The sequence below is a fragment of the Triturus cristatus genome, chromosome 2_2, assembly GCF_964204655.1.
Source record: "Triturus cristatus chromosome 2_2, aTriCri1.1, whole genome shotgun sequence".
In the NCBI taxonomy this organism is placed as follows: Eukaryota; Metazoa; Chordata; class Amphibia; order Caudata; family Salamandridae; genus Triturus; species Triturus cristatus.
This window is the reverse complement of record NC_140582.1, coordinates 1180244145-1180266255: the sequence shown is the minus strand read 5'-3', so window position 1 is coordinate 1180266255 and position 22111 is coordinate 1180244145. Positions and strand designations below refer to the sequence as shown.

At 44.2% G+C, this 22111-nt stretch overlaps 1 protein-coding gene across 2 annotated transcripts in view; it reads left to right on the top strand.

Annotated features, from left to right (window-relative positions):
• Positions 1-22111, top strand: part of EXOC6B (exocyst complex component 6B) — a 1605823-nt gene that overhangs the window by 217465 nt on the left and 1366247 nt on the right. For both annotated transcript variants that reach the window (XM_085642756.1, XM_085642755.1), the window contains exon 6: positions 1034-1238. In XM_085642756.1, coding sequence (XP_085498882.1) covers positions 1034-1238 — 205 coding nt within the window. The remainder of the gene's footprint in view (positions 1-1033; positions 1239-22111) is intronic.

The following is a 22111-nucleotide window of genomic DNA, read 5'->3' as shown; positions in this document are numbered from 1 at the left end:
TTAATGTACACTATTTCAGATGACTGTAACAGCTACAGGTTAGCCACCATTTTGGGAGATAACTGCTGTATAGTCTATGCAAAGCATGTGATCTACAGCTCACATGACTCGAACGAAAAATGCTACTTACCAAGTATGCATCTGTTCTTGGCATGTAGAGCTGTAGATTCACATGTGCCCACCCGCCTCCCCGGGTACCTAAACCTGTTGCAGTCATTTCTTACTTAGATACATATATACATGGTCATCTCTTACTAACTCCATTATCACCCTCTACGGCAAACAATCTAACAATGGAGCCGATGCCCATGCGAACTATCACCGAAAGGAGGAGTTACCTACCCCGTGATTGGAAAAGACTTCTTCAAACAAAAACAAAGTGCAAAAAACCGGACCCAACACTAGATGGCAGGCTATGCAAAGCATCTGAATCTACTGCTCTACATGCCCAGAACAGATGCGTACTGGGTAAGTAACATTTTCCTTTCTTCTACAAATGTGTAAATTCTTAGGCTGTTTCAAGCAGGTCTGTTGCAATGACTACTCTTTAGAGATGACTGCTAGTTTTGTGTGTAGCAGTTCATATCAAGTCTGAATGTGAATTATTTGGAAAGGAATCAACACCAGATATTTCTGTTTCTGCGATTTGTGCTGTAGAATGGAATCCTTTTACTGTGAAGGATCTCTGGGAATCTTGTGCAGGAGTGCTATAAATGTTGTAGTCCTCTCAGTAATTCTGTTCTATTCGGTGGCAAACTCCATATGTTTACCTGTCTAGGTATCTTTTAGATTGCTGGCCACTGAGGCTAATAGATAAGATTGTACAAGAAGCTTTATCACTAAAAATACTTTTGGGATTGGGTGTCAAAAGCTCCTCCTGTGGAAGAAGTGGAAGGTACTCTTCCTTTGCATATGCAAACCGGATTACCCCCATGAAGCATTTATAAGTAAGTGGAGAAATATTGTGGATAATAGCTTGTTAAATATAGTGTGTTTGTTCTCATGACTCCAATCAACAAACCTTTGCTTCCAGATATTACCCTGCCTTGAAATCCTTGGAGCACCTGGAGCAAACACACCTGCCGCAGGTCAGCCATTACCGCTTCTGCAAGATCATGGTCGATAACATTCCAAAGCTGCGAGAAGAAATCAAGGACATTTCTATGTCTGACCTTAAAGACTTCCTGGAGAGTATCCGAAAGCATTCAGACAAAATCGGGGAGACTGCAATGAAACAGGTAGGAAACCAGCTAACAGTACTGCTCTTATAGCTTTCCCTGACCTCTTTGTCTAGTGTGCACTCTTGATCTACCCTCCAGGAACTGTAGAATCAAAGAGTTATTATTTTTGGGAGTGTCTGTAGAATGTAAACATTTTATGCATTGCTGATTCTGTGTGTGCTGGTGCTCTTCCCAGTTAATGTGATGTAACATTTTGGGGCTTGTAGTGTTGTATAATCGTGATTTGCATACATTTTCAAATGCAAACTTATGTTAGTGCTTCAGTTAGCATAAGACTTGGTCAATTTAGTATCTGTGCCAATATGTTTTACTACATTGGCGTAAACATGTAGGATTAAGTTGATAACTGTGCTGGATAGTCTTGAATGATGCGCTTCTACATTTGACATGTTCCATACATATGCTCTTCTGACTACTCGCTACGTGTCATGCAAAGATTTGCAGCATATGATCCGCTTAGGTTTTTGTTCATGAATATCTTACCAATTATTCACTGCTAACTCATAACCACTTTTGCACCTTTTGTAATTCATTCCTAGACCAAAACCCCAAGACCATTGATTTATTCATACTCTGCTATTGCAGAACCCTGCATGGTTTCAACTCTGCTGTCCTCTTTAGTGTGAACTTTGGTGATAACTATGGGTCTTGCACAGTTTTCTCTATGCATACCTACTAGGGTGTTTAAATTAAGTTTCCTTATTTTGTGTGTGTGTACGTACGTGTGTGTACGTACGTCTGTGTACCCACAGTGTACTTTTCTGTTTATTACCATTTTAGAGTGTGTGGATGGCTTTGTTCATGCAGTCCCGCCCCAACAACAATAATAATAAATAGAATAATGTACTCAGCAGCTCTGTACCAACAATATATGGCTTGCTGTATTCTCATGTACAATAGTGCACAAAGAGTTCAATTGGGCAGCAAGGTAAACTTACAGTAGTAGGCCTTGTGAATATTGCTTAAATGTTTTCTTTTGATTCCAGAATGTAATAGTTGATGCTTGAAGCAGTATTTTCTCAAGTTAGTTACACTGTACTGTGGTAATAACATGACCTTTGACATTTAAACTGCAGTAATCAATTTGTGTTTTTAGTACAATTGTTCAGTTGTTTCAGATAACATGTTATGCCACAGTTTTACTTGCATTGTATAGGATATTGGAAAAAAACAGTTTATGTAAAGTTATAGCTTCTTTTACTCTTGCAATATTAACATTTTATAGAAACCTTTGTACTTTACTCAAAAACAAAGTCAAACGTACATGTATGGGTAAGAATTGAAAACCAATAAAACAAAAAGGCCTGAAATTTCCAAGTTATGGTCAGCACAACAGCCCCCAATTTGTACACCAGCCATGCAAAACCATAACTTTTATTTATGCATATATGTTGAGTGAGTTACGACTTTGGTGTAACTCTACAAAGTGTGCTTTCCCACCCACGGGTGAACTACATTAAAATATCAGCGATGAATGTGAACGACAGATTATTGTAGCCCCCCTCCCCCACCAAATAAAACACTATTCAGTGTGTAATGGACATCGAAGCATTGCTTTTTCTTACTAACAAACCCATAAAGATATTTGGAAACAGCAACAAACCTTATTTTGTTTTTTACCGTATCACACACACTGTGCTGAAAAGAATGCACCTAAGTTAAAAGTATTTTTTACTACAGGAACGATCTGTTTCTCAGTATATCTCAAACAACTACACATAATATAACAACACAAAGTTACATTCTAAATGGCTAGAATAAAATGAACATATCTAGCATTGTTCAAAAGTAATTTAAAATGTAATCTAAAACCTAACCTCTACTTCTGTGCGCTGTAGTAAGAGAGCATGGAAGTCAGGGCAATGTGCAGCATGGAGTGTCCTAGGAAGAAGAGATACGCTGCATACCTTGTTGACAGCAAAGACTGTCTTTAGCAGCGGAGGCGCGAAGACAGTGATTCCCACTAAGGGCAAACACACGCTGCAGTAGCAGTCCGTCATTCTTCTTCTGGGACTCAGTGGTAGGACCTTCAGGCGAAATGTAGCATCTGTGGAGTGTCTTGGCAGTAGAGTAAGTGAGACAGTCTTTGGCAGAATCTCAGGCAGTAATCTGGGCGAAGAACCACTCCTGATAAGTAGTCGTCCTTATATACTAACTCTTATCAGAAATTCAAATTTTCTGATCATCGTTTAAGAATGTTTGACATAGATTATGTGTATCAAGGTATTTATTTATTTATAAAGTTTTATATAGCGCGAACATGGCCCTTACTGGTATCAGAGCACTTTACAATGATCAAGGCATCATGTATAAAAATAACAACATCATCATCGAAGATAGACAAGGTGTGGGCATCTCTCCTGGGGAGCAGACCACAGGGTCCAGGTGGACAGCAACCACACTTCCTCTGAGCGCCTCATCAGTGGTCTCGCGTACATAGAAAATTAATGTGTACCAGGTCACTTACAACACAATGGCTTTAGCTCCATATGAACTGTGGCCTCTACAGTCCTGTTGCAAGAGCATTTTGCGCTTTGTGCGTGCTTAGCAGATGCAGTCTTTTAATCCTACCCAATGGGTCAACACAATGGCTGCATAAATGAGACTCTCAAATTTCAACTTCATCTAAAGCACTTTTGTGCCACAAACTGCACCACAGCCAAGGATTTGCCAATGAGAATCTAGTGCATTATTTTGTGGTGGGGCAACCTTTTAGTTTTGCATAGGAGAGTAAGCCAAGAGAAAAGAACTCATGGCTGTAACAGCAAGACCTGATCTGTTCCAGAAGATAGACGACTCTCATATGCATCCCAGAGGTTTCCTTCTGAGAATATAAAGTTAAAGGATGTCTGTATGTTCTCTTAATTAACTTTGACTTGATGGAAAGTAGACAATTGACCCAGACAACTCTCGCATTGAGGTTGGTATCTGTGTCATTGATCAAATGACTTGACGCCTTCACGGCTCTTAAAAAGATGTAGTCAAGTGACATCTGCGTTTAATGGCAGACAGGACAATGATTCTGCATAAATTTGGCAAGATGGCGACTTCCATTGTTTGAGAGGGGAAAGATGGTGACCTCCATAAGCCAAGATGAAGGCGGGGCCTACATAAGATGGAGTCGGACCTTTAGGGTTTTACGTCATATGACCTCTTCCACAGTGTGACAGATCACATCAGAAAGGGCATAACTGATCTTACAGGCGACATGACACGTGATGAGACTATTAACACTATCAAAGAGGCGACTATGGAGATTGTAGGATTTCTTAGGGCATGTGATGTTATTTAATGATGTGCTATCAGGGTATTTTATTTATTTGTATAAATCTGCATCGCTTTTGGTGCATATCAACCTGCTTTTCTTACAAAAGAAAAACAAGCAACTTTTCTTGGTTAAGTTGGGTTAAAGGCTGGTGAATCTGATACAGTGATTGCAGAATCTGTGAAAGTAGCAGGGTACTGCAATTTAAAAGAGGCATCAAGGAATATTACAGATAACAAGAACTTTCACTTAATTTAAAATGGCAAAATGTTGGAAAAGAAAATTGGTGTCAAACAGCATGCTTTACTATAGTGTTTCCTGGCACTGAAGGAAAAAGTACATTGTGTGGGGATGTGCTTTTTGTGAAACTGCAGATGCTGTCACAGCCATATTAGCTAATGGTTGGAGTGGGCTGACCCACTGCCTCATACTGTTGTGAGTGGAAGAGAAACCTGTATGACACAACAGACCAAAGGATGTCTGTAGGAAAGTGGGTTTCTGTTGCAGTAACACCCCCCTACCTTTTGCCAGACTACTGATGCACTTTGACTTGATGTGCCCTGGGTCCCTGCCAATCAGGTTCCCAGAGCCTGTGTTTCTTCCCCAAAACTAACCCAATTGGCATCTCTGGCCAGAGGTCAGCCCCTGGTAAATGGTACCACAAGTACCTAGGGCGCTGTGACCAGGGAAGACCTCTAAGAGCTACAACACTTTTTGTGCCACCCTTAGAGGCCATATACCACTACACACACACTGCCTTTTCAGGCTGCGTGTTTTGATGCAGAACAAAGTGAAGAGTCGACATGGCACACATCCCTGTGTGCCATGCCTACAACCCACTGCCCTGGCATAGATCAGTCACCCCTCTAGCTGGGTGCCTGATGCCAGTGGTGAGGGTACAAGTGCATGAGCCCTGTCCCCCTACAGTGTCTAAGCCCATTTTTAGACATTGTAAGTGCAGTTCTGCCATTAAGAGCATATGGTGCTGGGAGCTTGTCATTACGAACTCCACAGCACCATAATGGCTACTCTGAAAACTGAGAAGTTTGGTATCAAACTTCTCAGCACATTAAACCCAGACTGATGCCAGTGTGGGATTTAATGACATCTTAAGAGATGCCCCCTGAAAAACGACCAGCCTCTGGTGGGTTCCCTGACTGGTACACACCAGCCCGCCACCACGAGACATGTTTCTGGACCACGTAGTGTGGGAGCCTTCGCTCCCTGGGCACATGTTCACACCTCCCGCAGCCCAGGAAGAGCCATCTGTGGCAGGGCGGCTTCGAAGGCCTGGCAGCCTTTGTAATGCGACCCCCAGCCTCTCCTGCTATCAGGAGCAGGCCCCTTTCCTGTCTCCCCTTCTTTTCGGCGGGAAGACAGGCGAGAAAAACTAGCCAGCCCAGAAGGTGTGCCCACCTCTGCTAACTCCACCCCTTAGGTTGGGGAGGCGAGGTGAAGCCCTCTCTTCAGTGCCCGCCATCTTGCAGATGGCAGGCACTACCCAATCAGGATTAGGGATTGTGTTCACTTCCCACGTGGGGTGAGCACACCAAGGATGTAGTCACCCTCAGGTAAGTAGCCCATTGGCTACTGACCTCGAGACCCCTAAAACGCCCCCTAAATAGAGTATTTAGTGGGCAGCCCTGAACCAAGAAAGCAGATTCCTGCAACCTAAGAAGAAAAAGGATGAAAGAAGACGCCCAGCAGAGGAGACTGCAGAGAACAACTGACTTGGCCATAGCCCTACCGGCCCGTATGCAGTTTCCGGAGATCCTGCGCCAAAAATAGTGTTGTACTGCAGCCAGTGACCTCCAGAACCCCAGGGAGGACTGGCTGCCTTCAACAAAGACTGGATCTCCTGTAAACAGCAGCACTGTTCAAAAGAAACACCAAACAAAGACTCCGAGCCTGCTGAGGAAAAAGAAACCAGACGCCTGGAACCACCATAGCACCCGTTGCCTGCAGCCCGAGTTCAAGTGGCCTACCAGTCCCAGCGATGTCCCCTAGCACTCCAGAATCCAAGTCCACCGGTGGTTGACCCATCCAGGCCTCCCCGACATCGCCTACAGCCTCTGCACGGAGACCCCCCCAACCGCGAGTGACCCTGTAAGGTGAAATCCAACCTCAAAAGACACCTTTGCATCCAGCCTCCCTGCGCCCTGGAGAAAGGAACCCGAGGTGCACCTACGTCCCCGAGCCCTCCAACTTACCTGCCTAGCTTTTGGTTCCTCCTGGAAGTTTTCCTGGACCGAGCCTGCAGCTGAAAACCAAAAGTCCCCATTGAAAACAAAAGGGCACCCGACGCCAAAACGGCACCCTGCACAGAGCCGCCGCTGCGGGTGCACTTTGTGTGCTATGCCAGATCCCCCTTTGCCTGAGCCTAAAACCAGGAGCTTGGCTCCCACAAACTTGTGGCCTGCTCGCCAGCAGCAACCAACCGGAGGCCCCTATCGCTCATTGGATAACATTGGGCCTCAGCACTCTGCACCCGGCCGCCCTAGTGCCGCTGAGGGTGTAACGCGAGTGCATCCTTGACCCTGGGGGAACCCTGGTTTTAACCCCAGAAGCTCAACTCCAAAGATTGTTTACTTACCTGGTAACCGTTGACTTCATTTCTCTCCATAGGAACCTATTGACTGTTTTTCTCTGAAAAATGTTTCAAGTATGGAGTTGATTTGTATGGAAGCCTGAAAAATAACATTTGTGCACCAGTAATTCAAACTGTAACCATTTCAAAGTACATTTACAATTGCATTTCAAACTGTATATTTACTGCAAAGTATTTATCAACTTACCTGTGCCAGGCTTGCTTGGTTCTAGAAAATATAATAACTAAAAGAATATTTTTATACAAAAACAATTGGTCTGAGGTTCAGTCTTTGAGTGTGTGAATTCATTTGCTGACTCAGTGTGTACAACAAATGCTTAACACTGTCCTCTGATACTGCCTTTCTGCTCGACCACATTATCACAAATAGAGAGTGTAGTGCTATCTAACTTTACATCTGCCTACCTTTGGGGATCCACTGGACTCTGTGCACACTATACCTCACTTTGGTATAGTATGTACAGAGCCAGCTTCCTACAATGTCTATATACAGAAGACAAATTTTGAGCAAATAACACATTCAGATGCACATATGTATGTTGCATATGTGCTTGTTCCTATGCGCAGTGCTTTCATGTCCTACGATCTGTAAACTATATAGGCAATAGTGCTGGGCTGTCTTTCTTGTCATTAGTTCACAGAAGTTATATGCCATCTTGATAGAAAAAAAAACAGAGCCCATTTTCTTCCAGGATACACTTTTAAAAAGTCCCTAGCACAGACGGGTAGGCTCGTGTGCGAGTCATAACAGGATGCGCTGCATTTTTTTTTTATCTGTAGCTCATTCCATAAAACATTGTACAGAGGACCAATGTCAAGTTTTTATTAGGAAACAAATATGGACAAACACAAATTGTCCCCACATTGAGTCAAGAAACTGTCAAAATCTTGATGGAGATAATTGTTGTGTGCCTAGTTCACATCAAAGACTTAAATACTTTTTTGTTAATCTGTCTCATTATGTTCTTAATCCCTAAATTGTGTTGGCTTAAGAGGCTGGACAGACAGATAGGAGATGTCTGCAGCGTACATGACGTAGTGTGTATGAGTGACTACAATGGCTAAAGCCTGATTGAATGGGAATACGCTTAATCCTCGGTGCAGGATCATAAACCTAACAGGTTAGATAGTGGTGGTAGAGATTTATTTATTTTATACCCTTTGTACTTGTAGAAATACCTTTGTGGGGATGGGTCCTTCAGAGGGTACCAAAAAATGGTGTCTGATGCCTGTTGCGGTAAAGAGATCAATTGTAGAGCTGAAGTTGGATAAAACAAGTTCTAAATTCTTAGGGCTCTTTCTGTAAAAAAGTTAGTTTTCAAAGATTAAAATGGAATATTAGTCTTCCAGGGTTAGGGCTAGATCATAAGAGTGTCTTCTGGCACAAGAGTTCCTGAATATGAGGATCTGTTGAAAACAAGCTTCAGATGAACACAAAGTTCTTCTGAACCTGTAACACTGAAAATTCTTAGTCCGGTCTGAAAATAGATAAAATTGGTACAATTGAAGAGAAAGGAGAGTAAAGTCAAATGTGTTCTTCCTTTCTGCCCTAATAGCTTTAAGACTGCAATGTCTAAAGTAGCTAAATTTCTCATATTTTTTTTTAGCGTGCATGGCCTAACTAGACCGTGTTCATTTAATAAAGGAAGGCAAAAACCAGACGACTGTCGCTGTTAGTCTTCAAGGAGTGAAAAAGCAAGGAAATACCATTGTAATCCAACTAAATGTGAATTAACCCATATTTCACAAGAGCTGAATACAGGGGCAATATATATAGAGCTCTTGGTCAATCATTGTGCTAAGAAGTTTGACATGTGTTGCAGGTAGACTGCATGAACCTAGAGCTGAGGGCGAGATGGAGACTCATCTATTTGCTTTGCCTGGGCACCTCTTACCAGAAATTACTATACTGCATAGACTGGGCCTCAAATTGCCTTTACCACTTGTGTATCGTTTGCATTATAAAGATCTTCTGGTAGTAGCTAAGAGTTTGTGTAATTGTGATAGATGAAAGGGCAGTGGAAGGAGATTGACATTAACCTTGTGGTATTGCAAGCAAAACCTGAGATAGTCAGCACATTGCTGACAAAAAAGAGGAAATTAAAGTATGGAATGGAAGTAGTGAAGGATCTGTTCCAAAGAAAAGCGTTCAACCATTCACGAGCCAGCTCTTTGTATTCCAGTTTCTGAGAGGATTGCATAGTAGCACTCTGGTTGAACTTCACAGTGGAGTGCAGATGCAACCAAAGATGGTGAAGAAGCAGATATTGTCTACTTTGTTGAATGGGGACTAAAGTAATAAACTAAGATGCACATTTTAGTGGCACCCTGGTGGCTTTCCCAGTGAGCGCTCTTTCGAAAACAGAAATTGTAGATCCCAAGCCGTTGGCCAAGTGAATTGCCTCTGTGCACAGAAAACAATTCTATTTTTGAGATTTTTACCACTGTGTCACACTTTTATTGTAAATGTTTTCGTCAGTTTATCTTTTGGAAAGTAGGCATTCACCGCCGGGGAAGCCTGTACCAGTCTCTCTATTGGGAGCCTCTCCTGTTCCCGTTTTGTAGTGAACTGAGATGTATTTTTCATATCGCTTGGGTTGGGATGGTTGGCTGTGTACTAGCGGCAGCAACTTACTGAATGTTTTTGCTATCAACGGTGCTCTGTTTTTCGAGGAGGTTTAAGAATTTCTACTGTTGCCGCATATATGTTCACAGGTTGGCTTGGCCCTTAGTGTGTTTCTTTACTATGGCTGTACCTCTTTTAAAAAAGATGGAGTCGGGAGCTTTCTGAGTAGATAAAATATACACCGTTACTGATTTGATTATGTTAATAATTGTTACATAAAAATCCTTCACCTTGAAGATGCTATTAAAAATTGATTTCCAAATGTGTCTGTAAGATGTAAACTTTGTTCAATTCTGGCTTTGATCTTTTACAGTTAAACACGTTTTTTAATCTAGTCAAGTATACAATCATTGTTCGAATATATCTCTGAATTCAAACTTAAATTGACACTAATGTTGGCCAAGAGAGGGGTTTCACTCTGCTGGGGCAGAACTGCATGGCCAACTTTTGCCGAACTGCATAAACCCTTGTCATACTGCAATGAAAATAGCTATTTATGCTCAGACCTGCTACATCGAAACCTAAAGATAGATGTGGCCAACTCATGTGGATTCTGTAGCTCAGAGCCGTCAGAAGCTGGTCCATTAACGGTCACACGGCAGCATGAAACTCAGCATAGGCTGCTCTTGATAACAAGTGGTGAGGTGGGTAAATGACAAACAAATGACTTACCTGCCACTCGCTGTCTCAGGGTTCTTCTGCTCCGGTACTGACTTAGATTCCCCACAGGCGGGTGCACACAGTGCAGGCTCTTGGGCACGAATGAAGACGCTGCTCTCATGCTGGAAATTGTATTTGCAAGCATGAGAGCAGCTCCGTGATTGGCCTGAGAGGGCTAGTATGACGCTTGCTCAGGACCTAGGATCCTGTGCCTCTTCTCCTCCTGGCTGTGCAGCACAGCTCGGGTGTGATCCAGTGGTGAACCAGCCACAGATACTCCAACCCCTGGGCCCATAAACACACATACACTGCTGGGGTCAAGTTTGTTGTTTCTTATTGCAAGATCAGTTACCTGTCATACCTAACCAACCCTTCACTGATCAAAAAGTTCTTTCCTCTGGTCAATGGACCATTAGTTGAACTAGGTGATTGTGAACTGACATACATTTAATTCTCTTTGCAATGAAATAACCACAGACTCTGGTAAGTTTTAAGGCTTTATCTAAATTAAATGCATGTGAAACATTTCAAAGTACAGTACAGTCTCCGTCACTCAAAGGAAGGAAGATTCGATTAGTCAGTTAATCAGACCATATCATAATTTGTAATGACAGTGCTTGGAAAGAGCGGATAGAGAGAAAAAGTACATCTGCACTTTCTTGAAATTAGAATTACCTAGGATGGTGTGCAAACCAAAGGTCCCCAGGGAAAGCTTAGGCGACAAAAGCTTCAGTACAGGATAGATGACATCTCTAGCACCGATGCTGGCGTCGCACCCCTCTCTGACACTCTCTTCCTCCTCGAGATTCTTCCGCGATCATCTTCTATTTTAATTTAGTCTAAGGTGATGTTCTGCAATATTCTTCATCAGCATTCGCTAGTCAATCTGACAGCATCCCGAGCTCTGTAGCAATCAGCAAATCTCCATCTAACTTAACTAACTAAAGCTGCGTCAATTATACCCTACTATGCCCATGTACCACCCATTAATGTTTCAATATCATGAAACTTCTGACTCTGATTGGTCAGGCAAGGGGGAATGATCATCACACCTTGCTTACTTTCTCAATTATTCTTTGACTTCTTTGTTCAATGATCCCACCCCTAAATTTGTATTCATATTTCTTTAATCCCACCCGCATTCACATTAATTTTAGAAACAATATTATAGACTTCGCAGGTTCACATCCATTTCTCAGGACATTAGGCTGATTCCCAGGGTATGTATCGGTTTTGTCCTTGGACAGCATTCAAGTCTCGCATCCATTCCTTCAGCTCCCTTATATTGTGCATGTGTAGCGGTAACATGGGCTATAGACTCCAGCATCCCATAAGAGGCCCAAATTCGTACTAATAGAAAATCCAAAAGAACACACATTAATTTTCAAAATAAAATGTTTTCACTGTATACCACCATCTCTTCTCTAACCTCATTTAATTATAAATGCTCTCCCTGCATTAGCATTTAGTAAATAACTTGTTTTAGTTTCAGCAAAGCAGATGCTTAGCATGTGAGCTGTGAGCCGGCTATTTTAAGAGCCGATGCAGAAAATGCCCTCCAAGCGATAGCTCGTCATAATGCGTAGATGCAGTTGACGCATGCGCAATACAGGTTCCCGCGTTAGGAGCCATTTTAGCTTTCACTCGAGTTATTAGTAAGACACATGGGCAAGCTCCTTGTTAGACCTGGCACCATTGGCGTGGGTCTCCCTTCCATTTTTTTTTGTTGCCTCATGTGTTTTTGATGGTTATAGATGCTTTGGGCACTGTGCCACTGCTGGTCAGTGCCACAGTGCAAGTGCTCCGTATGGTAAATTGATGTATGAATTAGTGACTCCATGATTGACTTGATTGGTTTACTTGTCAGACCCTTGTACAGTGCACTGCGTGTGCCCAGGGCTTGTAACCAGTGCTGCTGGTGGGCTTGCAGCACTGATTGTGCCACCCACCGGAGCAGCTTGTAAAGTGTGTCTCACGTCTGCAATTGCTGGGCAAGTGCACCCACTTGCCAGTCCCTAAACTTTCCCTTTTATACATGTTAGTCACCCCTATGGTAGGCCCAAGGGCAGGGTGCATTGTAGGTAAAAGATAGGACATGCCCTGGTGTGTGTGGCATGTCCTATTAGTGAATTACAGCCATTTTCGTTTTTCACTATTGCAAGGCTACCTGTTCTCCATAGGCCAGAATGGGCAGTTTGATTATTACATTTTATAATCCCAATTGACTCAGGGAACATGGTAGAAATTCAAGTTTAGTATGCCTGAACTCAGAATGATAAAATACTTCTTTTAGTGAAGTTGGTTTTAACATTGTGTTTGAAAATGCCACTTTTAGAAAGTAGGCATTTTCTTGTCTAACCATCCAAACTGCCTCTGCTATGCTGTGTATTCCTTGTCTGGAGTTAGAGTGACAGGGGCTGGGGGATTCCAGGAGACGGGGTGAGTCAGCACAAGGCTGAATAGAGAGATCTGCATCTAGATGGGTGGGAGGGGTTGCACCTGGGACCAGAATAGGGCTGGGCCTTCCCTCCACAATGCTGGCTCCACCTCCTGTAGTCTGATCTCCCTGCCCTGCACCGTGAAAGGAAAGTAGGAGACACGTCAACAAAGTGCTCTAGGACTAACCAGAACTGGTTTGGACTAGGCAAAGGCCTCTCTGCCTTCAGAGAACAAAGGAAAAAGGAGTATAAATATTGGGACCCAGACCCAAGAACTTTAGATCACTTCTAGGAATCAAGGAGGAGACTACCCCTGTGCTGTGTGTTTGGGGGTTGGCCTGCAGTGGTTGCTTCATTGCCATAGAGAGGAGAAAAGGACTGAGTGTGCTTTCTATCAACTTGAAGAAGAATCTCCAAGGCCTTGAACTAGAGCTTGCCTCCTGCCTGAAGTCTCAGGGATACAAGACTTCACCAACCAGCTCCCCCCTGAATTCCCTTGCTGGGAATTGAAGTGCCTGCTGTTGTGCTGGGCCTTCTGAGGCACTGCGTGTCGCTGGGAGTTGGAAGCGCGACGCAACAACGAGAAGCGTGCCGCAGCCGCTGTCCTCGCATCGCCGAGGAAGCGAGCTGCCGCTGTCGTCATCTCATCGCCGGAGAAGCGGGACGCTGCCACAGAGGTCATCGTCGCATCACCGGAGAAGCGAGTCGTAGGGCCTGTTGCGGCTCCAAAGATCGAGTCGCCGCACGGCCATTTGGCGTGTCGCATCACACCAACGTTGTTGCCTCGTAACCAAGACGCCATTTTGTCGCATCGCACCGGAGAAGAGTATCGCATCGAGGTGCCAGCGTGTCGCATCGCACTGGAGAGCAGTAAGAAACCGACGCATCAATTCCCCACACAGTAAGGAAGCGAGCATCAACTCCCCTGCGCAGCAGCAAGGAACCAACGCATCCACTCCCCTGCGTGTAAGGAACCGACGCATCACCTTCCCTGCAACCCTTTTATTTTCTTTGCGCTACGCATCTAAAGTACATTGAGAGTAAAGTGTTGCATTTACAGCTTGAGAGAACTGAGCTATTTTATAACGTTTGAGAGACTATTTTTGAGTACAGTATTGTGGATTTTTGTCGTTTGGTCTTGTGTTAAGCCTATATAAAAATAATTATTTTTATAACCCAACCTGTGTGGTGTCCATTTGTAGTGTTGTCACTGTATTACTGTATGTGTTCACAAATGCTTTACACACTGCCTCTGAGATAAGCCTGCGTGCTTGCGCCAAGCTACCAAGGGGGTGAGCAGGGGTTATTTTAGGAGTGTAGCCCCTTACCCTGACTAGACGCAAGGGTCCCTATTTGTCACAGCTACCTACCTATGCCAACTAGAGACCCCCAAATCTAACATTCCTTCTTTATTATTATATCGTGTGCGGTGCATATTAATTTTCACAATACCTGATTAATACAAGGTTATGAATGAATAACTTTATTCAATATAAAATATCATAAAAGTATGCACATGGCAAAACATCATTCACAATACAGCTTAAAAAGTTAAAAGGACAATAACAACCAAATATATACAAGGTAAAAGGCCCTAGAGGCATGTCTTCATGACATAAAACAAATACATCTAGATCTCAGGGGCCAGACTCATAATTTTTGATCAGTTTAATGCGTATCAGCCAGGCACACCCCATAAATCTGGCTACCCCACAAACCATTGCCAGGGAGGAAGTGTTGGATAAAAAGCAGCGGAGCGCCACCCTGAAGTTTGCAAAGCCCATATTCCTTCGGATAGGACTGAGCCACTCCCTCCTAGCTGCCCTATAAGCCGGGCAAGCAAAGAGGTAATGAGGGACAGATTCAGTTGGGGCGGAACAGCCCGGGCATTTAACCGAAGTAGAAAACTGGCAGTTCCAGCTTGCCAGCATTGTGTTTAACGGGAGGGACCCAAACCTAAGCTTCCTGTATAACATTCTGTCTCTTGGGCATTGAATGAAGTCCAAATATTGCTCATATTTGACCACGATCTTGTGCTCCAGGAACTGGTTTGTAAGTCTACCACGGTTAGGATTTCTGGCTTCCTCTCCCTTCACCCAAACCCAATAGGCTTTTTTAATGAGTTGTTTTTCCGGGGGGGTTTGATTAAGCCAAGCCTCGCAGTGCCCAATATCAAAGACCGTTACAAAAGGGGGTGGTGATGGACGGAGCATCAGAACCAATCAAACACTCACACCCAGTCAACAGATCTGGGTTTGATCCATCACCGTTTTTTAGCCCACTCTGCCACCCCAGTTCAGACATGGCCATATGCAAATCAGTCTGACCCTGTGCCTCATGGGAACAGTCCAGCCCGAACTGCCAAGCCGTGCCTTCCCTGGACCGGAAACAAGCTTCCTAGGACCGGTCCTAGGATGCTTGATTCCGGTCCAGGGAAGACATGGCTTGGCAGTTCGGGCTGGACTGTTCCCATGAGGCACAGGGTCAAGACTGATTTGCATATGGCCATGTCTGAACTGGGGTGGCGTAGTGGGCAAAAGAACGATGGATTTAACCCAGATCTCTTGACTGGGGGAGAATGTCTGCATTGTCAGCATTCCGTCCATCATTTGTTTGTTGTAGCGCTTTTCGCCCTAAGTGGGATGGGTATTCCCAGACGTGGGACCCGTGCTCACTACGCCACTGGAGTCAAGCTATCCTGGCTGATGACGGCTGATAGCCAGAAACCGGTCCTAGGATGCTTGATTCCGGTCCAGGGAAGACATGGCTTGGCAGTTCGGGCTGGACTGTTCCCATGAGGCACAGGGTCAAGACTGATTTGCATATGGCCATGTCTGAACTGGGGTGGCGTAGTGGGCAAAAGAACAATGGATTTAACCCAGCTCTCTTGACTGGGGGAGAATGTCTGCATTGTCAGCATTCCGTCCATCATTTGTTTGTTGTAACGCTTTTCGCCCTAAGTGGGATGGGTATTCCCAGACGTGGGACCCGTGCTCACTACGCCACTGGAGTCAAGCTATCCTGGCTGATGACGGCTGATAGCCAGAAACCGGTCCTAGGATGCTTGATTCCGGTCCAGGGAAGACATGGCTTGGCAGTTCGGGCTGGACTGTTCCCATGAGGCACAGGGTCAAGACTGATTTGCATATGGCCATGTCTGAACTGGGGTGGCGTAGTGGGCAAAAGAACGATGGATTTAACCCAGATCTCTTGACTTTGGGAGAATGTCTGCATTGTCAGCATTCAGTCCATCATTTGTTTGTTGTAACGCTTTTCGCCCTAAGTGGGATGGGTATTCCCAGACGTGGGACCCGTGCTCACTACGCCACTGGAGTCAAGCTATCCTGGCTGATGACGGCTGATAGCCAGAAACCGGTCCTAGGATGCTTGATTCCGGTCCAGGGAAGACATGGCTTGGCAGTTCGGGCTGGACTGTTCCCATGAGGCACAGGGTCAAGACTGATTTGCATATGGCCATGTCTGAACTGGGGTGGCGTAGTGAACAAAAGAACGATGGATTTAACCCAGATCTCTTGACTGGGGGAGAATGTCTGCATTGTCAGCATTCCGTCCATCATTTGTTTGTTGTAACGCAATATCAAAGACCAGCCGTCTTAGTTTACAGATCCATTTAATCTTGTTGCCGGTGTTTAGGGTAATTAACTCCGACAGGGCATCTGCATAGCTAGCCAATTCGGGGGGGTGTCTCAAGCGCACACAGAAAAGCAGTGGGCGTAGCCTTGCTATATCCCTAATAGAACGCTGCCCTAGATCCAAGCGGAGCGGTAGCAAGGGGGTGGGAGATGGCAGAGAAACCAGACTTCTCAAAAAGTGGTTCTCAGATTTCTCCAGATCACTGGTGTTCTCAATCTCATGAGTTATATGAGAGGATTGCTTCTGAACAAGTCTCTTTCTACGAGTCCTTGCTCCATCAATCCCCTCTCTGATTCCGATTTTAAGCCATCACAAAATACCCATCAAACCCAGATGCCAACTTTTAGCACATCTCAATTCCCTTTTCTGTCTTTTTACTTTTATTTCCATCTTCAACTTTCAAGTTCTTCATTCTCCTATATAATTCTCCTTTCATTTCTTCCAGCGCTATATAAAACTTCAAAAATAAATACTGTATCTCTTCATACTTTCTTTCCCTTTTCATTTACTTCGTACCTCCTTCTCTTTCTACAACATTTGCACTATATTATTATCATTAAGACGATCATGGTTAATCAACTAATGGAATTACTATTTGACCTATAATGCCTTTCCCTATATTAGTAAACTAGGTCCCTATTGAAGAAATACTCTGTTAGTCTTTCCCATACACTGTCAACCTCCTGTGGTTTCAATTCTTCTTCAAGTTTCGTAATATTTTTAATATGTCCCTGAATTTCTGTGCTTTTATCCAGTATATACGTGCAACAATGTTGTACTTTCAACATTTTACAGACTCCGCCCTCTTTTGCTAACAATATATCAAGCGCAAGTCGATTTTGTAAAACCATAGATCTAATTGCAACCATTTCTGTATTTATCATCAAGAAACCTCCAGCAGTATCAGACGATAGACGGTCAACTACTGTAGGCAATTCAGGATGACTCCCACTGAAGGTATTAATGCACCAAATATGTCGCCTATTAGCTCTGTAAAACTAGCTCTCTTTCTACGTGTTAGTTCTTTAGTGTTTTCATTGCTTCCTGTGATTCTTTATACGTGGTAGACTTTCGGAAATACTATTCCGAAGTAAGAACTCCCGTACCACTGTGCAGGCAGCTTATAATAAGCATTATTTCCACACACGTTGTAAACACCAAGACATACTGGATCTGTTCCCCCTTTAAGTCCCCAACCTCCAAGAATTAAGAAATTATGTTCACACTCACTGGAACCAATAAATACATTGTTATAGTCTGTTTTTAATCTGTGGATGCAGGTCTTCCCTGTCTTTACAAAATCTAGGGACATCGCAGCATGTGTCCTGCCAGTTGTATAAATTCCCTCTTTCTCAGCCCATGGTGAAATATGGGTTTTCTGTTCAGAATCCTTTCTTTGGAAGTCCTGTCTCCTTTGTTCAACTAAATTCCAAAACACTTTTTCCTTCATGTAATAAGCATGTTACATAATTTTTATGTGCCTTTGCTATATCTGTTGTTTTCATAGTTAAAAGAATTCTCCTATAAACTGTGAAACTAAACTACTAAGCACTGGATTCATATTCTTTCGAATAGGTATTTCTGAAAATACAACATCTAAGTTTGAATAATAATATTGAAGCTTTCCAGTTTTATAAAATAGACTTGTCAGTATACTAAATGAAATGTCATATGTTAATGGGAAATAAGTGACCCCCTCTGCTACTGAGGCAGGTAGTTTCATACATACATAACAATCACTAATCTCCATAGTATCTACATATTAAAACAACACCTTTTGAATACATTTAATGTATACATTTAATGTAGTGTCATTATCTGTCAGTGTGATGCAAGTCCAACTCATCTGATGCTTCTAATTCTACTTTATCTCCTATCAAATTAGCTAACTTTTCATTAGTGTCCGTGTCATTTCTTTTATCTGCTATCATAAGGTAAGGAATTGCTACTGTTCGAAATAGCCAAACTATGACCACTAATAAAATACTACATATACAAATCCTACAGCACTTCTTTGCACAATCTCGTTTTGGTTTCACAACAACCCTGTCTTCAGCCATTTTAGTGGAAGAAGAAGATTTTTCTTCTTTTATTTTCTTTGCTTTCTGAATTTTCCGTTTGTTTTTCAAGGAGGTCTCACTTCTCCTTCGTCAATCTGTCCTGTATTTACTTCCTCATCACTTTCTTCATTTAAGTCTAGATTCTCGAGTTCTTAAAGAATCACATAAGTCCACTCCGGACCCTTGAACTTATTGTTCAAAATTCTCAATCTTTGACTTCTTTGCCTAACTCTCACAGTTGACTGTCCTGACTGGCTAGTTACTTCAATTACTTGTTCAGGGTTTTCATTTGTTTTCTGTGAGAAGTTGGCCTGGCATATGCTGGTCTCTAGTTATAGTGGCCACCTTGCACCAGTCCAATTCGACTCTTATAGTAGATAGGTTTAAGTCAACCTTTTAAAGAAAGCTATCCTAGTGGTAGCTGTGGAGAGCAGCCTTCAGGCTAAGTCTCGGAGGAATGTAAAGCAGCTTGTTTTACCTTATAATCTCTTCAATTACCAAATGAACACAGGTATATATATATCAAGTATATATGTATTTATTTCTAGACACACTCTACTAATCTCTTTATGGGATTAGAAGCCAGGAACACATTCAAATATCAACGTTTCACAATAAGTTAAGCACAAATATGGCTGGGGCCCTAGGGGCGTACCAGACCATATACTGAAAAAGAGGTTTAGGAAAGTCACCTTGCAAGGGGACAAGGCCTAGGGCCTGTGGAATCGCTGGGGCTTCACTAACCCACCCAAGGCAGGTAAGTAAAGGACCCACGGGAGACGCGTGCAGTGTGAGAACACAGCCGCGGGTTCCCTATTGATTTCAATGGAGCAATTCGCGGTTGGAATTTTAAAGTTTTAGGGTACTTCTAGAGAGTCTACAAGCAAGCCACTTACAAGGTAAGGAGTTCGAGGGCCAACACCCACAGGAGCACCGGAGTGCACGAGTTACTTCACCCAGGGAAGCCGGGTGCAGAGGTGTCTTTTGGTGTTGGGTCGCGTCGTCATTTTCTATAGAAGCCAAAGAAGATTTGCTGCTTGCGAAGACTGGAGAAGTGTCCGGTGGAATCCAAGGCTGGATTCAAGATGAAGAAGACCTGAACGCAGAAGGGACAGTGTTCACAGTCACTTGCTAGTGACCCGGGGCCAGGAAGATGGATGCCCACAGATGTCGGGTGATTTCAGGTGATCAAGGGTGTTTTGACTCTTCTGCCAGGAGGTCCAGGAGGCATCGATGACAACCAGGAGCTGGATTCGGAGTGTCCCACAAAGTCTACAGCTTACTGAGGTGTCGGCAACTGGATTGGAGCCAACAAGCCTTGGCAACAGCAAGTCTTGCGAAAAGTGAATAAAGTCAATGGTGCAGACCAGCAAGGTCTGAGGGACACACCCAGCGAGGGTGAGTGAGGGCAGGCAGGCCTGGAGCAACCAGGGGAGCCCTTTGGTTCGATAAAGTCTTCAGGGGACCCACAAGCCAACGGGCAAGGGATTGCGAAGACGCCTCGTGAGGAAATGCTTTACAGGAGCCCACGGTCACTCAGGACGGGGTAGGCCTCAGATTTTCGGTGCACAACCTGCTGGAGGCTTGGGCCACAAATGGTCCAAAGCACAAGTTCGTAGAACGTCGTGAAGGGGTTGCACTCGACAATAGTGCACGGTACCCAGGTATTGCGGTTCCTCGTCACTCGTGGGGTCCACTCGCCTCAGCTCTGCTGGGGACTCACAATGGCCGTCGAGAAGTCAGGAAATCCACTTCCGGGGCTGCAGGGACTTCGGACTCCAGCGGGAGCGGGAAAGTTTGCGACCGTTGATTCAAAGTTTTTGTGCCTGCCAAGCAGGGGAGTCACTCCTTGACTTCAAGGAGATTCTTCCGTCTTCCAAAGGTAGTGGAACGTCGAAGGACCAGGATTCTTCTTGTAAAGCGTCGTCCAGGGATATCTAACTTGCAATGGCAAGGGTTCCCTAACTTATACTACAAGGAAGGGAGGGACTAGCTCTATGACCACTCCTCTGGGAGGGTCAGGGGAGTGGGTAGTTACACCCACTTCCCTTTGTCCAGTTTCGCGCCAGAGCAGGGGCAGGTAGCCCCTGAACCGGTTTGAGCTGGCATATGCACAGAGGAGCCTATTGCTCCCCCAGTGCAGGACTTCAAAGAACTCTAGGAGTGCACCCACCCAGCCCCAATTCACTAAATCCTGTCTGGAAGGTGGTGACACCTCCCTGTGACAGGATGCCTATTGTTGGGCCTCCTCCACTGCGAGTTTCAGTCAGCAGCAGGAGTGCAGCCCAGCGTCTGTGCTGGTGGCATCCATTTTGTGATGCCAGGGCTCTTTCAGATTTTTACCGTGTTTCCACAGTAGGTACATGTTGTCCCCTCTAGAAGGGTGGGATCATACTTCCACACCAGTTACTGGTGTGGGGTATGATTCCAAGTTGTTTGACACCTAACACGACATGTTTTGATGCAGTCATTCCAATGTTAGCATTTACCAGTCGGTTATAATGCACTTAAGAGTATATGGTTTAACCGCATCCACAAACAGCCACAGAGAATAGACCCTGCCAGCTGCAGAGGGGCCCTGCTCAGGCAGAGGCACCCCCTCACATTGTAAACCAAGCACCCTGCCCTCAGGATTGATAGGGCCTTACTTAGGGGTGACTGACTACCTCATCCAGGCTGCAGTAGCAGGCCTGTGGTGTCAGATTTAGTCTGCTTCCCAGGGGTGGCATAATACATGCTTCAGGTCCTGGTAGGCCTGTGAGGTACCTATGCCCTTGGCACCTAGGGTACCCTATACTAGGGGCTCATAAGGTACCACAGTATCCAATCACTAGTGCATCTAATATACACACCAAGTTGTTTAGAGAGAACAGAGAGACTGGGGCCCTGATTAGCAGGGACCCAGCCAGACTATAGCCAGAAACCAGTGTTAACATCAGAAAAAAAGTGTGGTCAACATAAGTGCAGATCGTACTCTCCTACATTTTCCTTATGTGATATTTTAATCTTTTGACTCCACCTGCTTGTACTGCACTTTCTTTGTCTCTTTCGAGAACTCGTTTATTTTCGTTATGTTGTGGCACAACTTGATTTTCCTCGTCATCAGAGTCCCTCTCTGTCTGTCCTTGTTCAGTACCCTTTATTGCATCTTTATCAGACTGAACATGTTCTTCTTCCTCTATCTGTTCCTGGTCAGGTATTTTCTTGTACTGTTCTTCTTCCACCTGAACTTGTTTCTCTTCTCCTAACTGATCCTGTTCAGGTCTTACTACAATGTGTTCTCCTGCAGCCTGAAGGTGTTCTTCTAGGCCTGTCTGTCCCTCCTCAGGTCTGTGAATGTGTTGCTTCACCTCTGCCTGAGTATGTTCTTCTCTCCTTATCTTGTCCTGCTCAGGGTCTCCAGTATCTTAATTCACCCTTTCCTAAGCTTGTTCTCCTACACCTATCTGGTCCTCTCTAGCTTCTTGTCTTTATGATTTTGTATGTTTCTTGTCTTAATAATCACCTCAGGTATGTCAACCAGTGGTATCCAGTCCTCCTGACTTGTGCTTGGTTGTTC